General features: G+C 36.4%; 1 protein-coding gene across 10 annotated transcripts in view; it reads left to right on the top strand.

Annotated features, from left to right (window-relative positions):
* RYR2 (ryanodine receptor 2) overlaps window positions 1–21,089 on the top strand; it is a 382,187-nt gene that overhangs the window by 144,007 nt on the left and 217,091 nt on the right. For 7 of the 10 annotated variants that reach the window (XM_038130403.1, XM_038130400.1, XM_038130395.1 and 4 more), the window contains exons 5-8: window positions 2,582–2,596; window positions 11,843–11,917; window positions 12,666–12,744; window positions 13,545–13,657. In XM_038130403.1, the coding sequence (XP_037986331.1) occupies window positions 2,582–2,596; window positions 11,843–11,917; window positions 12,666–12,744; window positions 13,545–13,657 (282 nt within the window). The remainder of the gene's footprint in view (window positions 1–2,581; window positions 2,597–11,842; window positions 11,918–12,665; window positions 12,745–13,544; window positions 13,658–21,089) is intronic. The other 3 variants (XM_038130404.1, XM_038130398.1, XM_038130396.1) reach the window with 1 other exon arrangement.

Genomic DNA, 21,089 nt, shown 5'->3' with positions numbered 1-21,089 from the left:
ACAATGCTATTGCTCAGCACTCACCAACTGATGCCCAGCCAGTTCCTGAGCAGCAGCCCCAGGCCAGCTTTCTCCCCAGTCTGTATACAAAGTATGACTCTACATTGTGTGACCTCTGTAACTGCCCTTTGGCCAGTTTGGGTTGGCTGTTCCAGCTATGTGTCCTCCCAGCTTCTTGTGCTCTCCAGCCTACTCCCTGGCAGGGTGATAAATGAACCTGAAAAGTCCTTGACTTGCTATAAACCCAGCTTAGAAACAGCCAGAATATGTGTGTTACTGTCACTGTTCTCATCCTAAATTCAAAACACAGCACTTTGCGAGCCACTAGGAAGAAAATTTACTCTGTCCCAGACAAAACCAGGACAGGAAGTTAGAATGACTTTAAGAAATTTGAAATCATATGTGTGTTCTATCTGTTTAATTTTCATATATGCACTCTGAATTGCTAAGGTTAGTTCAGAAACTCATATGCACAATTGTCCTGAGACACAGAGTACAAGTGTTAAGGAGCAGGTAGTTCTGCCCTCTGCAGAGAATGAATTGAAGAAATTTCTTGTGTAAAGCTTGTTGCATACATAAAGTACATAATTTCTGCTGGGTTTTTTTCCTTTCTCTCCTTTTTTTTTCTTCCCAAGCTGAGAGCTAATGTTTTTCAAAGTAAGCATTCTCATTTAGCTAAGAAGAGATTTGGTCTGAAAGCCTTGGGGAATGTGCTTGCAGAACAGTATGACAGGAGTGTCCAGAACCCTCTGTTCTGGTCATTCGCTTGCAGCTGTGGCCCTCACAGGTCACGATATGTAACTTCTCAGGCTTGACCTGAACTTTCACTGGGGCATTTGCTTTGCATTTGTGGGCATTACGTATCTTTAAGTATTTGCAATTGCATTTCAGAGTATGGTGGTTTTTTAAAGCAATAGATAGATAGATAGATAGATAGGGACATGTTCAAACTTCCCTCGCCCATTGTTCCCTTTCAGGTTTTCTTGAGGGGTTTATTGATAGCACCTTCTAGCTCTAAAAATGATGTATAAATTATCTTAAAAATTATAAAGGAACCAAAGTAGCTCTAAAGAACATGATATGACTGACCCAAATTGATTACAATTGTTTCTCTCTCATTTGCTAAGTTCATTTAATATGTCAACTGAAGAGAATGAATTGTTAAACCTGGTCTTTCAAAGAATCCACCACAAGAAGCTGCTGTATCATTTCATCAATGGAAGATATAAACTATTCACTTTAATTTGAAGGTAGTTAAAAGATTGCCATCAAGCACTTAAATAAATTATCAAGAAGATTTTACAGGGCTGTTTTTTATTGTACTTTTAATATGGTAAAAAACAATGGGGTCATGTAATTCTCAGAATAAAATTTTATATATGAATGACAGCTGGAAGAAGCTGAGGTTTTTTGATAGATTTAATGTCCTTGATAAACTGACCGCATGTTCGCAAGTGAAAGTCTGCATTGACGATTTCAGACTTTCACAAATAGGAAAGGATTAATTTGAATTAGTCATCTACATAAATTGTTTATGTAGTAATGAATTTACACAAATCCCACTGTAGAAAGTTCAGCAAAGATTCCTGGTTAGTTTCTGGAGCTATGCAGTAAAAGCAGCAAAATTTCAATGACAACTACAAAGCTATACTCATAACAACGAAATAGCCCTAAAGAAAGAGAAGGAGAGAAGTCTTTGAACATTTAAAGATTATTAGATTATGGGGTTTTTTTTGTCTTTTAGCTAGAACATCTTGTACATCTTTGAGAACAGATACTTCTCTTTAAAACAGCACATACCAAATGAAAGCAGCCAGCCTTGCTTGGAAGCTCTCCAGTTAGAATATCTTTTCATTTGAGATAGAGACAAACTTCAGTCCTCAGTTTCAACCTTTGTGATATCAGAACATGGACAGATGAGGTCAAAAGGGGAAAGGTGGACAAAAATCTCTGACAAAGAAAAGCAAATCACTGCATATAACACATCACTCTCCTTTTATTCTTGAGCAACCTTCATGAAAATTAACCTAAAAATTTCCATAATCTTCTAGCATCAGCCATGTAGCACTTGATTTTTTTAAACCAGTGCATGAAGTCTTACTAATGTTTAAATTTTCTTAAATTATTTCGTATTTGCATATAATATGTTACTACAATAGTAGTGTTGCTCTTCAGCAGTGCACTTTGAGTGCGTGATTTAACAGTTCACATTGTACTTGTTAGAAACTCATCAGAACAAGTTGTTTAAGATTATCAGGCATGGCTCCTGTTTTACCTGTACTGTGTTTAATCTTTAAGCAATAGGAGTTTCATGTGCTATATTATTTCAAGTTAAGAAAAACCTGAGAAAACTATTGCAACAACAAAAAAAGGATAAAATCTTGTTCAGAGTAGCTGTTTTGCTTTCTAGCACGAGCTATAATTATGTTAATTGCAATGATAAATGTTCCTTTTAAATGTGGTTTCTAGTGAGTGTATCCCACTCACTTTTTTAGGGGAAACAAATCCCATTTTTATGCACCTGAAAGCAAATGTTCATTTCACATTTTCTCTTTTTTTCCCCCTTCTCGTGGATCTACAGAAATTTATGATGAAGGTAAGGAAGTTAAACATTCGGTATTATACTTCCTATGTATTTCTACAATTTAATTAATTCTATTTATTCATTTTTAACAACAGCATCAAACTCACCTTCTTGAACATAAAACATACTGACTTAAAAAAATATTGAATTTAGAAACCTCAGTGACTCTAGTTTGTTTTCGGGTTATGATTGTGAAGGCAGACTGTGGAGAAAGGACTTTTTGTCTGCTTTCTCTAATTTTCACTTCATACTAATCCTTTTAGTGAGACTGTAGCATTACGTGGTAAATACAAAATCTTGAGACAATGAATAAATAACAGAAGTTACAGTAAAACATTTTGGAAAGCAGGGTCAGCACATTGTTTCTTGGGTCACAAGAATGCTGTTCAGGTGGTTTTGTGTCTCACCTGAGGGGTGGTTGGGCATTTGGGATGCCCATTTTTGGGATGGGGCTGTCACTGGCATTTGCTGGAGCTCATTTTCTTGGGGCTGCTTTTTGTCTTTTTTCTTTTTTTTTTTTTGTCTCATTAAAAATATGACAAAGCACTTGAACCTCCAAGCATTTTGAATAACTGACATTAAACAATTACCTGCAGTTTTCTGTAAAATGTGGTGCTTATCCATTTTCTATGTTAATTATCAGTCTATTCCCAGTTCAACATCGAAACTGATTTCTTTACTGATTTTCATCCCCTAAGAGTTTACTTTTCTGTGGTATGCTCTTGCTTCACTGTCACTCTACAAAAGTGAGCAATTCTCAGCTAGATAAGCAGTTCTATTTTAAGGGCTGGATTTAATGATGTCAGAGGAGTTTTCTTAGCATATTCCTCTGCTGATCCATCTTTTCTTCCCACTCGGCTGTCTTATTCTTTATCTGCGAGTTTCTTTCTCCAGTGACAAGGATGATTCACATTCCTTGTACCATACAACAACAGAAAAAGCTTAGTCACGATCCTTAACCTGTGAAAAATGCCTCCCTCCTCCACTTACTTAGCTCTAAAATAACCAGGAAGATTTTTATTATTTCTTCTGTGTCCTATGCACATAAGGAGGAGGAGAGTGGGGGAAGAAAAATCCTCACTAGGCTAAAGGAGAAATCAATAAATTTTATCTTGCTGGGCCATTTCTTTTCCAAAACACTGGAATTGCTTGAAAGTAGGCATTTGTAATAGAAGCATTGCCACAGCCATAAATATAAATGTTTGTTTTACATATAAATCTGGAAGCAGACAATCAATATCATTTACTTTTGATTAATTTTTACTGCTGTGTCTGCTATTCATTGTTGTGGAGTTTCCCATTGCTAGGAAAGTGATAACATAAATGTAGTGTCAGAAATATTAATAATGAAGTCTATTTGAAGTTTCTAATTCTGCCTTCAAACAGGTCAATATTAGCAAAATTGGGATCATTTAGCATGATGCTGGCACAAATATTTGTCATAATTTCTAATTATTCTAATCTTTTAAATGTAGATAGTAAAATATTTCTGGTTTCTGTGAATAAGACATGCTTATGGGTTTTTTTTTGGCCAGCTTATTTATTCAAATTCAGATTTTATGTGATATTTATATAGAACAAAATTATATGTTGTGATGCAACTTTAAATTCAAGCCATTTTTAGGAAACCTGTAGTTTAGCTGAAGTCTTTTTTCTAGTTTTTTTGTTTTTTTGGCCTGGCACAAAATCAGAGGTAACTGCTGATCAAGTTAATAAAAGAAGTTTGTTTTGTTACTTTTTTCTTGCTTTTTTTCTTACTTTTTTTTTCTTCTATTTTTTATTTTTTTGTCACAGTGGCCATCATTATCTGAGAGTAGGTACCAGCAGTCATCAATCATACCAATCTCTGTGGCTGAATTTTTGCAGCATTGCTGTTTGATAGTGAATTTCACAGAAAGTCTGTAGTGGTTTAAGAGTAAAGTATAAAGACATGAATATGTATAGCATCTATAATGTCTTGAGACATTCAACTTCCTGTTTATTATTCTCATGTAACATGGTGTGTAGGCTACTGTGAGACAAAGAAAGGGGTTTTAGACTGTTTGAATTCACCCTTTCGTATTGCTCTTGTGTGATAGGAGCAGAGTGAGGGAATATTAGTTCAATGCCTCATGTCAGTGAATTGATTTACTTTGTAACTTTAAATTTTAAGCAACTAAATGCTAGTTGTTTGGTGCCAGCCCCTGGAAACAGCAACCCAAGAGCACAGTAATTGCAAAAGGGTTAGTATTGTTGTTTTCTTCCATAGAAGAATTCAAGGGTTCTGGGCCTGGATGCTGTGATTTTGGAAAGGAAATTCTGTCTGTTTTGTATCAAGATTTTAAAATAAAAATGTATACTTCTATGAGCAAGAAGAAGATGTAAAACTTCTTGGCTCATTCTCTGTAGCTTTGTAGTCTTTATTGCTTGCAGCATTTTCAAGTTCTCTGATGTTGCTGAAGATTTAATTTCCCAGTGTGAGTATTCCAAGTGTCAGTTCAGATTTGCCTGACTAATTTTGTCTCGCAAGCCTTCTAGCTCTGTTCCAGGGTTACTTCACAAGTTCTGCAGTGATTCAGCCTGTTTCCATACACTCTGTTTTCACCACTGCTTGGGTTTTCTGGACTCTGCTTGGCACTCATCTCGCAAAACTGAAATGCCAGACTTAGAGCCATGGATGTGCTCAGCTCTCTGTGTAACCACAAGCAGAATGCTCAGATTTTAGGTAGGCTGAATTACTGACCAAAAGGGCCTGTTTTCAATCTGCTGGCTGTTTAGTTGCCTTAAGTGACATTAATCTGAGTGTTTTGTCATAAAGTGTATTAGGTCTGGCTGAGATGGAGTTTGTTTTCCCCACAGCAGCCCTCACAGTGCTGTGCTTTGCATTGGTGTTGATAACACACCAGTGCTTTGGCTATTGCTGAGCAGCTGGCACAGCATCAGCACTGTCTCTCCAATATTCCACCTCTCATCTGTGGGCTGATGCCAGAAAGATCTTGGGATAGGACACACCTAGGACACTAGACCTAAATTTACCAAAAGAATATTCCATACCATATGATGTCAGCTCATATATAAAAGCTACAAAAAGGAGAAAGTGGAGGCATTTGTTGTTTACAACATTTGCCTTCTGGAGCAACCATGATGCATGCTGAAGCCCTGCTTCTGGGGAAGTGACCAGGCATTTCCTGATGATGGGGAGTAGCAAATAAAATATTTTGGTTTTTTCCCTTTACTTGTATGCATGCATGACCTCTCACTTCTCCTTTAGTAAACTGCCTTATCTCTCCTGTTTTCCATCTTACTTTTTCTCCTTTGTCCAGCTGAGATGATGGAGTGATAGAGCAGCTTGGGGGGGCACCTGGCATCTTGTCAAGGACAACCCACCATATCAGGATTTTTTTTTAGCTTTTCATTTCCAGCTTTTCATATAATTGATCATAGGTGTTAAGAGAACAAGCCTTCCTGTGTTTTCCAGCTGGCTGTTGCTCAGTATCAGAAAGAAGCTCTCATTAGTCGTCTGAAGCTGTGTTCAGTGTGAAAGAGTTTAGACAGTATGTACTTGTGGGGAGCAAGAGGTTATGTTGAACACTTACCTGTTGTGGCCTCCTATTCTAGGCAGCTTGTAGCACTGTATCATTGCTGATTTTAGATAAATACTGGCCTCCATCAACATTGGTCTATACTAGATTGAGAAATTGCACATTAATAATGAAATCAATAGGTGAACAGATATTACATTGCTATGGAAATATTTTGAGAATCATCTCCTCCATAGAAGTGATAGTAGTGTCATGCAAATGTGTAGAATCATGGCAGGATGGTTTTAAACCATGGGACGTCATTCCATTGGTATCAACAGCCTTATGTCTCTGATCTTGACAGAGGTTGTTTCAGGGGCCTAAATACAATTTTACTCAGACTACATGGTAGTTGCTTTTTTTCATGCCAGTACGTGTGGTCAGACCCAGGTTTCCTTTTTGATTTCTTTCTAATGGATCAAACCCAGAATTTCAGAATGTAATAAATTATCTTGAATGAAAAATTGGCAGCTGCAATGTGGGTCCTGGGGAAGGGACTTGGAAAAGATTTTGTCACTGGAAGAACATTTCATTTTTTGTGGAAATATAATTCTTTAGCATTTCCATCAGTAGTGTGTGCAGTATCCTGCTTGGTTTATTTCTGTACTTGTGGTAAGTTTACATTTAAAAGGGTTCAAAACAGGTAACTGTAGCCTATTCTGTATTTAATTCTATACTTCTAGTTATGTATTTAGTCTAAGTATCTAGATTTAGAAGTAGAAGTATTTTTAAAATAACTTTGTAGTTTTCTAACAGTATAAGCTCCTGAACTCCATGAAACTTGGAACAACCTTGTGATGGTGAACATGATGCCTTTTGTATTCATATTTGCAAGTGTTTTTATGGAAGTATTGGTGTCGTATGTTCAACATGCTGTTGTCTCCAGCATCTGATTTAAGTTCAAGATGGCCATTGTCAATGTGTTCCATTTTAATGAAGTGTGAGTAGTCAGAGCTTTAAAGGACATTGTTTTATTCCAATGTACATATGAAACAACCACTAGTAGTCTATTTGAAACTTTTAATGGTGTCTTACAGTAGTTACCTTGAAAAACACTTGCAAAGAAAAATGGAGCGCATGCTGCTTCTTTGTACCACCACTTTACTATATTCAGCGCCATGAAAGCAGTTGTGTAGTATTTTTTTGGAAACCCATTAAAAGCAATATTGATTGGTCATAAGTTCCATCTAGAGTTTTAGGGCTGGATCTGGGGCATAGAGGAAATACAAGGCTGTACAGCTGATTGTGGTTAAGTCATGCTATGCCATAACTGTAAGTTATATGGACTGCATTTTTGAAGGATTTACTGATGTAGTTTATTGTTTCATTTGATTTTTAAAAAATTGTTCTTGAAGTCTCTCAAAGTTATTTTCCCTTACACTTTAGTCTTTGTACTGTCATTTTCCATATAGCACCCGTCAGTAACTCCATTCTAGGAATGTGGACCTTTCATGGAATGAAGAAGGAAAAGCCTTTACATTCTTCTTAAAAACTTGCTATGTTATTTTGTATGAGTGTTTTTAGAGTGTGAATCAGTTCCTGTGTGACACATTCAGTATTTTAAAATTGCTTTTGTGAGTGACTAGACTTTTTCAATAGTCATGTGTTAAATGTAATTGCTGTCAGGCTTTCTTAAGCATTTTATTTCTGAATAATAATATTACAGAAGCTTTTTCTTTACACATGTAGAGCATTGAAATAACTATTTTTTAAATACTTGTAAATGCTTTCACATGGTTCTCTCTCTGGTACCTTCCTGAACATCAGAGCTTTTTCCTCTTTTCTCACACATTTGAAGATTGTGCAGACCTGTGAAGAAAATTCAGCAAAAAAAAATCAGCATTTGCTTGCAGTGGAGTTCTCATGGTCTAAGGGATGTTTTTGTCTAGTAGAAATAAGGCTGTTAGTATAAACAGAATGGAAGGGCAATGGCTGACTCAGAATCATGAATGCTGTGAGGTTATTCACCAGCCTCTAAAAGGTCTCATTGTGAGGTTCCCAAAAGCACAGATGGTTTTAAAACATGTATTCATGTGACTGTGATTAATTTCCTGCAGCTTCTCATGTGTGTCCAGGAGCGCAGCAGTGCAGCCATAGGCACAGCAGTGTAGGTGCTGTTGTGTGAGTCTGTTGGTCTGTGAGGTGATTGATTACATGTCTGTGCCTATGACAGTCATGTATGTGCAAAGTTGTACTGATACAAAGGGATGGTTGAATCAGGTATAACATATCTTACTCCATATTGAGTTGGTATTCACGGTAAAATGGATCTGGTTTTTTTTGTTCTATATTTGCACATTTTACTACATTGCTTTTAGGTTGTAGGTTTTCGAGTACTTTTTGGCATTTTGATCCAATTTCCATTAAGAAAACATGGAAATATATTTCCGAATTTTAGCTTATTATTTTTGATTTTGGTTTATGATAACACTCTTTACATTAAATTAAATAGCTCAAATCTTAATAATCTGTCATTGCCTGGTCTTCCAATGTATTGAATTTGAAAGCTGTTTATATTTTTTTTAATGCTAATTTACTCAGCTCTAGTTCTTGTTGTTCTGTTCTAAATTGCCTTTTCTTTAGAAATGACTTTTGGGTAATGACATGACTCCAGCTGCAGAAATATTGCATTAGAGATGGGCAGTTTACATGAATTTTTCACAAGCAGTGTGAATTTGTCAGTCCTGTATGCTTTCAATCTGAAATTATTATCTTTAGTGTTTGCCAGTTCTGAAAACTTCCAAGTATTTTTGTATACCCCACATTCTTGGGGAATAAAATGTGAAGAGTTTTGTGTCAATATAATTGACACTCCTGAACAGGATATCTTGTAGTACTTCAATGGATACTTTATTCTTTGAAAACAAATGTATTTTTGTTCAGCTTGGTTTTATTCAAGAAATAAATATGAATGTATTGGAAATTACTCTGAAAATTGGAAATTTTAAACATAAAGAAAATAAGACTCATGATAAATAATGTGTTTGTTAGCAACTGCCTTGCATTATAATGCCATTCATACATCTGTGCAAAAATCTGTGGGCATTGTGGATTGAATTAGTCAGCATTGTGGGTTCCAAGTAGTCTTACTTGCAGGGTCTTCTGAAAAGTTATTATTGTTATATTACAATAAATTTGGTAAAATTTCAGTGTCAGATGTCATCTTGGATGTTGCATCTTTGCTACAAAAGTCCAACTGTTGAATTAAATTTTTTTTTCTAATGTGGAAAATTTAAAGTTCTCTGCTGGAAATAGAATGGATCATTTAAAAATCTAAGGTTATTTCAGTGGGCAATTATGGTCCAGCAACTACTTGCTGTGCAGTTTCTGGCATAAAGATAAATGCTGAGGATGTAGTTATGAAATGAGCTGTTAAAACAAGAAATGAACTTATAGGTATGTACACATCCTGGAAGACAAGCTCCAAAATGGAAGGCAGTTTCATAGAGCCAGCCTTGTTTTCTATCCTTTTCTGTATTTTTCTGTTTCATGTTTTCATTTTGTCTCCAAAAGAATCTTTTGATTATGATTGCCTCTCAGAAACCCTTAAGTGGAAAATACTGTAAATGTTTTTTACATTTAAGAAACAAACTGCAGACTTGCTTGCTTTCTTCTAATGGATGAAGTAATACTAATTAAAAAGAAGTACTTTAATCCTCTTGGAAAAAAAGTTATCTAAAAACCCGCTCCTCCTTTTTTCCCAAAAGTGATTGAATTTTTTAAAACCCACCTTTCTCCTGTTCAGCTAGAAACGAGAATTTAACAAAATAGGTGCTAGACAGACAAATCAATATAGCCAAAGTAAGGGCAAGCTAATATTGCTATGGTTTTGTGGGTTATGCTATTCCCAGCTTTTGTGCAATAGGCAATCAGATCTTTATGTTAGATAACAAATTTATGGATAACAAAATAAAATACTTCTGATAAAAATACTGGTGAAATTTTGACATTTTGTTCATATTACTGACTTTGCTAGTTGGGTACCTACGTGTGCTGTTGATAAAGTTTGCAGGTGAATCTGAAATGCTGTTAGGACAGTGTGTTCACAGCAGTTTTTTTTCTCTCTTCCCCAGTGTGATGAGTAGCAGATATTCAGTGTTCATCTTTGGCACAGTGGGCCTGACATTATCAAATGCCTTGTTCTTTCCTCATCCCTTTGGAAAAAGTGGTGGTGCTGATGGTAGTTCAGAGCTAAGTCTTCATATCTTATTGTCAAGACTGTACCTGTGATGAGTTCCATGACTTTGACTATTTCTTAGTAGAAATTCATGTCATTCAGTCTTCCAAAGAGATTTTTCAATGTGCCTCCCTGCAGTTGGCTGCTATGCAGTTTGTTGATAGTCAAAATATACCTTGTGTCCATCAAACTGCTCTTTTCTCAATAAACATAAAAGCCAGAAACTCTTGGCAGTTTCTTAAAAATGCTAAAATTATTACCTTTGAAGTGCTTGGTGCTTCACCACCTATCCCTCTTGTTTTTTTCCTTGACCAAGTAATTCAAAGTTCAATGAATGTTAACGCATAAAATATAAAGAAGGACAACAAATAAACATGGAAGGGAAATAATTGTATGTTGCTATCATAGCCATTCAGTTAAACTGATCTTCAGCACTGGAAATGTAACTGCCAGAGATGTAAGATAGTATGATTTTTAAAATTTATTTTGTAATGAAACCAATGTTCCAGTCAAACAGAAGATCAGTCTTCTATGGTAAAAGAAAGGGTATAAATACCGTAATAAGAAATTAAACTCCTTAAAATTAAATATAGGATTCCTATATGGAAGAGTAATGCTGCTTATGGAGTTGTCATATTTATAGACTCATAAAATATTTGCTTATCACTGCATCTTGGAGAGTGTGCTGTGCATAATGTTATGTGAGTTGTTCTGTCAGAGAAGTATGAACTTATGCTCTTGACAGTGTCTTGTCAGACAGCCTCTGCTCCTGTCCAGTGCTAGTCATCTGCATTTCAGCATAAGGAATACATAAATCTTCAGTAGAAATTGCAGGCTTACTCATGCCTTAACAAGATTTATTTATTCCTTCATGAGTGATTAAACCGATTATTGATAAATAGAAACTGTAGTAAAAACACTGGGGGAAATGGTTGTAGTTTCTTGGAATAAAAGTGAATTTTATCACTTTAATTTTCTTTTACTCAAGATTTATGCTATTTCTCAAGAGGAAGAATTACTTGGATGTGATTTCTGAATTTTCAGAACCCCCAAATACTGTTGAGTTAGCGTGAATGTATTTGAACATTTATCTATCCTAGCAGATAAAGAATTTCCTCTGATAGTATTAAAGCAGTGTGGGACAAAGCTACTTGGAGGTTGATGGTCTTCAATGTGATTGAAGATCACATTACTCTCTGGTACTATAAGTAGAATATTCAAAAATCTCCTTCTGCATACCATCTGTCTTGGAAGGATATAATTTGTAGGAAAAATGGGTGAATATGAGGACACTTAACAATAGGTGAGTTTGTAGAGGGTAGCATGACACCCATCTAAGTTGCTCTTAGAGACTACCTGCTTTAAGTACAAGGAAAAAGGATTCGAGATTCTAGAACATATTTTCTACCAAAAAAATGATGGCTCAAAGTACACAGTGTTTTCTCATCTTTCTTTCTTTCTTTCTCAAAAGGCTCCATTTTATTAAAACATATCAGTATATAATTTCTCTTTATGTTTCAGTCTGCACAAGGTGGTGGACATCGAACACTGCTCTACGGGCATGCAATCTTGCTGCGCCATTCCTACAGCGGCATGGTATGTATCCCAACTGTTACATCAGTTGGGAGCAGCAGTGAATTCTTTTTTGTATGAAAGTTATGCTTGAAAGTGCCCAGAATATTACCATTTACTGATATCTGGAGAATTGCTGACATCAGAAGCATTTTACTGTGGTTCCTAAAAATCTTTATGAAGGGTAGGTGCTTAGAAATACAAAACCAAGCTGGTTGTGTCTGGTTAAGTGCCAAAACTAAGTCTTACTCCCCTAGTGCTGAATACCCCGTTTGTCAGTCTGAGTTGGAGAGTTTTCATTTCTTTCCTCTTGGATTTTCCATATTGCATAAGCTGTGACTGAATCTACAGCTGGCACCTTGCTGTCAACCTGAGCATGTTAGAGACTGAGTGGAAAAATAGATGGCTTCTTACATGTATTTTGGACAGAAGTCTTAGTTGGAAATTCCCTCACGTATTATACAGGTTCCAAACTCCTTACCTAAAAGTGAGGCTTCATGGAGCTGAAATCTGATGCAACCAACTCCATAATTTCCACTCTTATTATTCCTGTCTCAGTGAAAAGATAACCTGGGTAGACTGAGAGGTTATTTTAGAACACATAGTTTTGTCAAGACTCCTTGAGTGCATTTCAGCTTATCAGGCATACAGTTCTTGGTAATAACTAATGGGGATAATCTAAGAATATTTAATCCTGTGTTAGTAGTTTGATGGGTTTTTATATTATTAGAAGCGAGCAGAACAAATAATGTATGCGTTTTTCTTTTGGTAGTACCTATGCTGTCTCTCTACATCTCGATCGTCAATGGATAAGCTGGCATTTGATGTAGGACTGCAAGAGGACACAACAGGTAACCACTAGTTTAAAAGACTATATAATGAAGAATACTGTCAGTCAAAAATAAAAGTCTAAGAATTGCTTAGTTAGATTATTTGCTTGATTTTTAAACCTTTGCTTTAGATAGGTACTCCTTTGCTTTAGGAGTAGTAAAAATAACAGCTGCAACAATTTAACAGTTCACAGATCTAAGTTCTTTTCTGAACAGCATGGTTTTAGTTAAAGAAGCCCATCTGAAAACAAGATTTATCATGGGAACAGAATTTGTGACTTAAGTATTTAGACATATTATGGGGGTTTAGAGGCACTAACAGTCAGTAAAAGTTGAAGAACATATTTGAATTTGGATTAATGTGATCTTTCAAATATTATTTTAAGCAGTATGTATATGCTTATTTTCATTGCCCTTAGTTATGGGTTGCTCTATTTCTTTGTCCAAATTCTCAGCAGAATATTCTTCAATGTCTTTTTCAGAATCTGTAATGAAGGTGACAGGGAATTGTTTAGCAGAAGTGGCCTGGACCAGGTTGCCTAGAGAACACAGAGAGTCATCACCTTATTCAGCTCTGGAGTCACTGTTCCAGAGTGACTGCTCCAGTTACTCTTTTGCTCATGTGTATTATTTAGTGTTGAGTTTCCAACAAGGTGATGCAGGAATGATACTAGTTATGGAAAACACATGGACACTTGATTTAGCCCAGTGAAAAGTGGATCAGAACTTGTAAGACTTAAACAAGTGTGACATTAACATCAGTAACATTGGGCCCTTTATTTCTTGTTTCATTCTTTGCTGTTACTCAATATTGACATTAGGTGAGGCTTGCTGGTGGACCATACATCCTGCTTCCAAACAACGATCAGAAGGAGAAAAAGTGCGTGTTGGAGATGATCTGATTTTAGTCAGTGTCTCTTCAGAAAGATATTTGGTAAGTTGTATAAAATTATCTGTACAGTGGTTCGTCTACAAAAAAAAAAGAAAAAAGTTAGTGAAAGTTTAGTGAAAGTAAAATCTGGCATACATTTCTACCTCCTAAACATAAAACTTAAGGTTCTTAAATAATACTTTGCAAAACAACATACTGAAGGTCTGGAAAGTGTGATATATGGCTAATCTAATTTTTGTTCATTTCAGTAGTGGAAAAGGAGTTTAAGAATTTGCTTAGATGAAAATAAGTGATTGCAGAAAAAATAAATAATGTCCAAATTTCATTATTGAGATGTTTAGAATCCATGTGAGTGTTCACAGGTTCACAACACTATCATATATATTAAAACTTTGTAGAAAATTTTGGGATAATTAATATAGGAACGTTGGATTTGTGGGTTTAGAAGGTCCATATTTTATTGAGATGATGTACAGTGTAATATATAGAGCTACTGACATGTCAAATGAAATATCATTGAAATACTCAATAATTAAACATAATTGAAATATTTTACAAGTTATTGTGCTAGCTGCTATCACTGGTTTACACAGCTTTCTTCTTCACTAAAGGATCTCCCATTTGTTCTGTAACGAAGCAGGTCAACACTTTAAGATGTATTTCCTTTTTATTCTTGGTGTTGCAAACACCTGAACTCCTCTTTATGGCAAAAAAAAGGTGAAAATAAGAAGAAAATAATTTTGCTGGAAGCTTCTGAAAAATCAGCCCCAGTGATTTGGCCTAACAACTTAAAAAAAGATTCTTTATTGAGGAAGTGTTTTGAGTTTGTCAAAAATCTGTCTCAGATCTAGGAGGGCATGGAAGATGGTGAAGGGCCTTGAGGGGAAGACATTTGAGGAGCACCTGAGGTCACTTGGTCTGTTCAGCCTGGAGGAGACTGAAGGGAGACCTAATTGTAGTCACAGCTTCCTCATGAGGGGAAGAGGAGGGGCAGACACTGATCTCTTCTCTGTGGTGACCACGGACAGGACCCATGGGAATGGCCTGAAGCTGAGTCAGGGGAGGTTTAGGTGGGATATTAGCAAAGGGTTCTTTATCAGAGGGTGGTTGGGCACTGGAACAGGCTCCTCAGGGAAGTGGTCACAGCACCAAGCCTGACAGAGTTTGGACATCGCTTTTGGGCACAGGTGTGATTCTTGGGGATGGTGCTGTGCAGGGCAGGAAGTTGCACTCAATGATCCTTCTGGGTCCCTTCCAACTCTGGCTAGTCTATGATTCTATGCCATGTGCATATAACATTAAAGTTTATTCTCTATTATTCACTTTTTTAATGAGTTTTTAAATTTTTTTAAAAGTATTTCAGAAAAAAGGGAATACTTTAATAAGATGTCAAGTATAAAATTGAAAATATTCTCCGTTCTATTGGAAACACTCCGTTCTATTGGAATTTTATAGGAAAATGAGAATACAATTGTTAGAATATAATTGTAAATTCTAAACAGAAGCTCAATAGCTCATTTAATTAGTTTTTTATAATTAGATACTCTGAAAACTTTCTGGTCATCTTTGCATTTAAAAATTATTTTAAAATACTTTTATGAGAATTGTAACTACACATACTGAAAAAACAACTTCTTGTGGACTGAATTTCTGAGAAATCCAATTAACAAAAAGATTTTATTCAAAGACATTGGATTTCCTTGAATGGCTGAATTGAGTTGCTGAAGTTGAATTTTGGTACAGATTGTGTCTCTGTGTAGGTACGTCCTGGCCTCTAATTAGTAATAATCAGCTCAGCCTATTATTTAGGGTTTGTGCCTCAGCTGTTGATTCTCCAGGCTGTCACATGTACTTTTATACAGCAGGAAGCACAATTCTGTCTTCAGACACTGATTTTCCATAAGATGTGGAGTTAATGCATGTACTGCATGTTCCATGCAAAATATCAATATCCTAAAAATAAATAATATTTTCAGTGCAGAGAGGAATAACACTATATTACAGTCTTAAAGTGTTTTAGAGCTAGATTGTAATGAATAGTTATTATGCCTATTTCAGTTATATAGCTCTGGTTTGACTGTAAGATGGAGCAAGGATTCAGCAAATTAATTTTGCTCTAACATGCACTCACACATTTTTATGATCAGATGTTTTTCAAGACTAGATTAGGAGCTGGCAAACTATGTAGCTCCACACTCATAAAAATATTTGTGGCTTTGCTACCTATTCAGTAATTATATTAGCACTTCCAATAAAGCAGTGAAGTTTTTATGGAAATTGAAACAGTTGATAAAGAATAATCAGTGAGTTACCAATATTTTTCATGAAAGCTGTCTCTCTGTCCTAAACTGTTTGTCTTAATCCATTTGGCTGTTTCCAAAATGACTTGAAAGTGTGTAAGTCTGAAAATATTCACAATTCATTGTTTACATGTTGAGTGCAGTGTCATGTTGTAGCTGCTATTTTGTACAATTCTTAAAGGAATGTAGCAACTGATATTGAACTTTTACAAAAGTTAGGACTGTGGAGAGATAAAGTTATTTTTGTGAATCTGCTCCAACAGTGAGACCAAATAAGCTCTGTTGAATCCAGTTGAGGAGTGCTTCTTTTAAGGGAGTGGAATTCCTTGTATGGATTCCTTGACAGCACTAATGTCCATCAGAATGCTGAGGGTTGGGTTTATGTACGTTGCATATTCTACAATTAAAATCTTAGGAAAATGCAAGTTCTCCTTCAAATGTTTTATGTAAATATGCTGTTAGGAATAGGACTGGGATGTCACCTTTGTAAATTGCAGTATTGCTCTATGTTTTCAAGTAATTTGCTGATTCTTTCTGAATGAATTCAAGTAGGTTAACCGTCCTGGGGCAATGATGTGTGTGTAAAAACATCACATGAAAAAAGTTCATTCATAGGGCATGGCTTTTTCAAAATGCAGTCAGCTCTTACTTGAATTTGTATAATGCAAGAGAAGAGAAGAACTATGTCAGCTTCCTAAGTTCATCTTCCAGTTGTCTGGCTTTAGCTTAATTAATTTAACATGGACTTTGACACTTTATGATCTCTGTGTAATCAGTAGATTTTTGTTTAGACCTCATTTGGTTGGAAACTCTCTTATTAGGAAAATATCAGGACTTTGTCGTAGTACCCCTTCTCCTCTTTCCACAAAATAAAATATTTTGGGGCAGTTGGCTCTGTTTTTTTCCCCAAAGAGTTATCTTTCTATTTACACCAGCCAAGTACTGAACTGTCAAAATTATAAGCTAGAGGTCCAGAGAGGTGGATTTTGCCTTTTGACCCACAGCAGTGTCCCAGGGCAAGTCATTCACTTGCTCTGACTCTCATTATCTACCTAGACAATGGGATTTTGGATCCTTATTATGCTGTGTAGCATTTCTGAGGAGAAGCACTTACATAAGTGCTTGTGGCATTATATAATGTCTGAGCTGTGCTATTGCCAAATACTTCAGAGGAAGAACTTGGCTCTGCTGAACTCTGTTAGCATAGAGCAAAAAGATGTTCTGCTATAAATATTGCCAGCATTTAAGTTCAAGCCAGAGTTGCTATGTTTCCTTTCTTGAAGCAGTACAGCCTGACAAAGAACAGATGTGATATTTCCAGCATGTTTCCCCAACTTGTACATAGTAGTAACTGCCTCAGCACTGAGCTTTGCCGATGCCTCTTGTTAACTACATATCCCGATTGCTTTCAATACTGCCAATTTTCAATAGCTTAGAAGTTCAATTAGTTGCAATTTCTTTCAAAATCATGAAGTCTCTAAATAGCTTTAAAACACAATTCAAGAAAAAGTCCTTAGACATGAAACTGAAATACAAAATGCATAAATGAAGAAAAACCTCAAAATTGTTATCCATCAGGTTGGTGTTATTCTGGCTGAGAAATCAGGAAAGAGGGAAACCCCCCAGCTTTGAATCTGCAGTGCACAGATTTCAGTATAATACAACAGTTGTGTATATACCCTGTGGTTTATATGATGTAGTTACTGAGTTACTGTCTCAGTGACTGCAATGCTGACCTGCAACTGCATTATGCAGATCTGTGAACAAGCCTTGACATTTATTTGATTGATATGACTTTTTAAATTTTTTTGGCAACTGACAACTAACAAGAAACTAATTGGGGACTGATGATAGAGTTCCCTTTCAAAAATAATAGCATCCAAATGAGATTGAACTATTTTAAAGGTGGAATCGATATATGCCATTACTCCTGGAAAGGAGGACAGGTTCCTCAATATTGCAAAGGCACCACTTCTGTATCCTTTTGCATCAAATACATTGTTTATTTTCAGCTCCTAGTTTTATTTCTCATTATCATATGCTTGGAACAGTTTCCAAGTATCTGTATTGCTTCTTGGCGCAGTAGTATCAGGAAGCAGCAGTATGTGAGGGTTTGTTATTTAAAACATTAAAAAAATATTGTTCTACCCTTTCACGTTTTTTCTAAAAGTATGAAACTCAGTATTGGACTTTACTCTCTTCTCTGTAAATTCACAATTCCATTGTTTCTCTTTGTTGAAAAATTATAAAAAAGTTTTTGTGAAGAATAATTTTAATCTGCATAAGCAAACCTGAAATTAGTGGAACCAAGGTAGTGTTAAGCTGCTCTGTTACACTGATCATAATGCAGTTCCCATGGAGTTTTTATACAATGATTTGAAATGTTATTGTGGAGGCTGGGAGGACTTTCCAATAATTAAGGTTGTCAAGCTGCTCTGCCTTATGGAGTCCTGCTTCCAAGTGCTTCACATAATTAAGAAAATTTATGTAGTTTTCTTGTGTACTGCTTGGTAACTTACCAAGAAACCCCAAAAAACCAAAATGAACAAACAAACTAAAAACCCCCAAACAAAAAAAACCAAGAAAATGAATAAAAGGCAACAAGTCTCTCCCTGGTTCAACTTAGTAAAGAAATGCTCTCCTGAAATACTGGAGCTTGATCATGACCAGGGAAGAGTGTTTAAGTTCTCTTTGAGTAGGTAGAAGTCTGATGACTTGGTCTATTTTACATAAGCTAGCACCTCCTGCGTGCTAATGAACTGTTTAAACTCCCTCTACAATGAATAATTAAATACATGCCAACCCTGGTGGGAGCAGATATTCCTTGAAATGGATTGCTCAAGGTAGGAATGAAGCCAGGCACTGTATTGACAGCTGAGAACTCAGTGTTGTGTGTGCTGCTGGTGATCTCCTGTCACTTAAGATATGTGGAGGAAGAAGCTGTGACAAAGTAGAAGGAACAAAAGGCAGGTGATGTATCAGTGACAGGAGTGGGACTGAATTGGGAAGGAGGGAAACTGAGTGGGACTTGATGAGTGGCTGAAAAGATTGTCAACTGAAGGTAGGCAGGTAGATAGGGACTGTCCAAATTGTCTGGGACAAGAAGCTGGTGACAAGGGAAGAGTAGGCACCTGTTGGTTTAAGTTGTGCTCAAAATTAAGGATAGTAAAACTGTGTGGTTTTGGCAGAGAGAATTGAGAACCAGTGGAATGAGAATGGAAATGAAGGATGACAAGAGAGATCTGTAGAGGAATGAGCTTTCTGGGGAGAACCAAACTGCTGGACAAAGATCCAGAGAGAAGCCAAGAACTGAAAAGGATATTGAGGGTTAGGAGTTGTGAGATTGTGGAAGGAAGTCTAATGCTGGCTGATGTGGTGAGGAAGAGCTTGAACAAGAAAAAAAAAGCTGAAATACCCTGGTTAGGCTTTGTAGTTCTAAGGAGAACTTTTTGAAGTAGGAGGAGGTCCTAATTCTGAGTGATAATGTGGGCTGTGATTAGGTCAGGAAGCTGGTTTGGCTAAATGGGAGACATAGAATTGTAGATTCAATGTTTGGGTTGGAAAGAGCCGGGAAGATCATCTCGTTCCAGCCTCCCTCCTGTGGGCAGGTTCACCTTCCACTAGAGCAGGTTGCTCACGGCCCCATTCAACCTGACCTTGAATATTTCCAAGGATGGGGCAGCCCCAGTCTCTCTGGACAACCTGTGCCTGTGCTTCACCATCCTCACAGGGAAGAATTTCTAGTGAGACTGGGGTAAAGATTTGGAAAATAAAAGAGAGTGGTAGAGGCCTGGACCAATTAGGCTGGATGATAACTACTACCAGCAACTATCCTGGAAACCCATTGTATTATGGCACAGCTCTTACATGGGGTATGCTGACAACTCCTGTCATGATTTTTATAGTAGTATAAAATGGAAATGTCTGAAAAAGGCTTTTCAAGTTACCCATGTGAACCACAGGTAGAGAACTGTAATGGTGGAATTTGGTTTTGACCTTTTTTTTTTAATTTAGGAAAATTGCATGCAAATGATAACATAAAAATAACTTTCTTAAAATTTTAAAAAGTAACAGGCATTTAAAAATGTTTTGGTACTGTTGTATTTTTAGGACATCTCCTAAGTGTACAGTCACACTTGCTTTTTATGGAATGCTATTTTAGTGATGATAAAAGTTCAATGGATGTGTCAGGGTTGTGTAGCAGGGAAGCTGTGGTATGAAGCAACTTTGAAGATGAAATTTCAAGCTGGGAATTTCATTTGGAGTATTGGTACAATTCTTTTCCTGAAGAACTAGATTCCGTACCAGACTCTGCTGTGGAACTTGCTGAGTAGATGATCTTGTATGCTAGGCTTGCTTTCAAGTGGTCACTACTCATCCCTTACTGGGAATATTCCATACTGGAGTTGTGTCTTCTTCATCTCCTCCTTTTATTAGAGGTTGAAACCTCAGAGTTGCTCAGTATTGATACCTGCAGCTGAGGTGAGTGTAATATGTGGCTTGACCAATAAACTACATATAATGCAGTCACCTCAACCTGGGCATCCTAGATTATTGCAAATTTCTTAGTTTAATCTTGTACCTCCTTTCCCCAATAGAAAATGGGCTATAATACTACTTCTTTGGGGTTTTGAGGAGATTAAATCATTAATATTTGTTGTGATTTGTGAAATAATCTAATTGGTGCAAGAGAAAAGCCTATGAGGAAATTAATAATTCTCTTCTCCAAGCCTTGAAGAATTGACTATATTGAATAAAGCATGAGGCTGCAAATGGAAGATTGAGGGGAAAACAAAGCACTGAGCAGCTGTTGACAAAGTGAGCTCTGTTATCCTGTATATACAATGAGGCAGCACATGTGCAAAAAATAATACCATGCCATTGGAGACTGTAATGGGATGTGTTCACTAGAAGACATTCTTTTTCCATAGGGTACTTAGTTTGACATTTCCTAACTTTTAATGCTTGCTTCTGTAAAATTAATACTTTGTTAATGAAAGCTCTTGTGACTAATCATGCAAAATGATTGTTGTTTGGAAGCACAGTAGCTGATGTGCTTCAGGCTTTTCATGGTCCAGTGCAGAAGGAAAGCTATTATGAAAAGGGGGAATGCAAACTACCTCCTTCTACCCTCTGTGGATCCCTTATGCTTTTCCTGCCATGCATCTGCAATT

This window comes from Motacilla alba, chromosome 3 (genome assembly GCF_015832195.1).
Source record: "Motacilla alba alba isolate MOTALB_02 chromosome 3, Motacilla_alba_V1.0_pri, whole genome shotgun sequence".
Classification (NCBI taxonomy): domain Eukaryota; kingdom Metazoa; phylum Chordata; class Aves; order Passeriformes; family Motacillidae; genus Motacilla; species Motacilla alba.
Note: the sequence above shows the minus strand (reverse complement) of the source record. Positions and strands in the feature narration are given on the sequence as shown.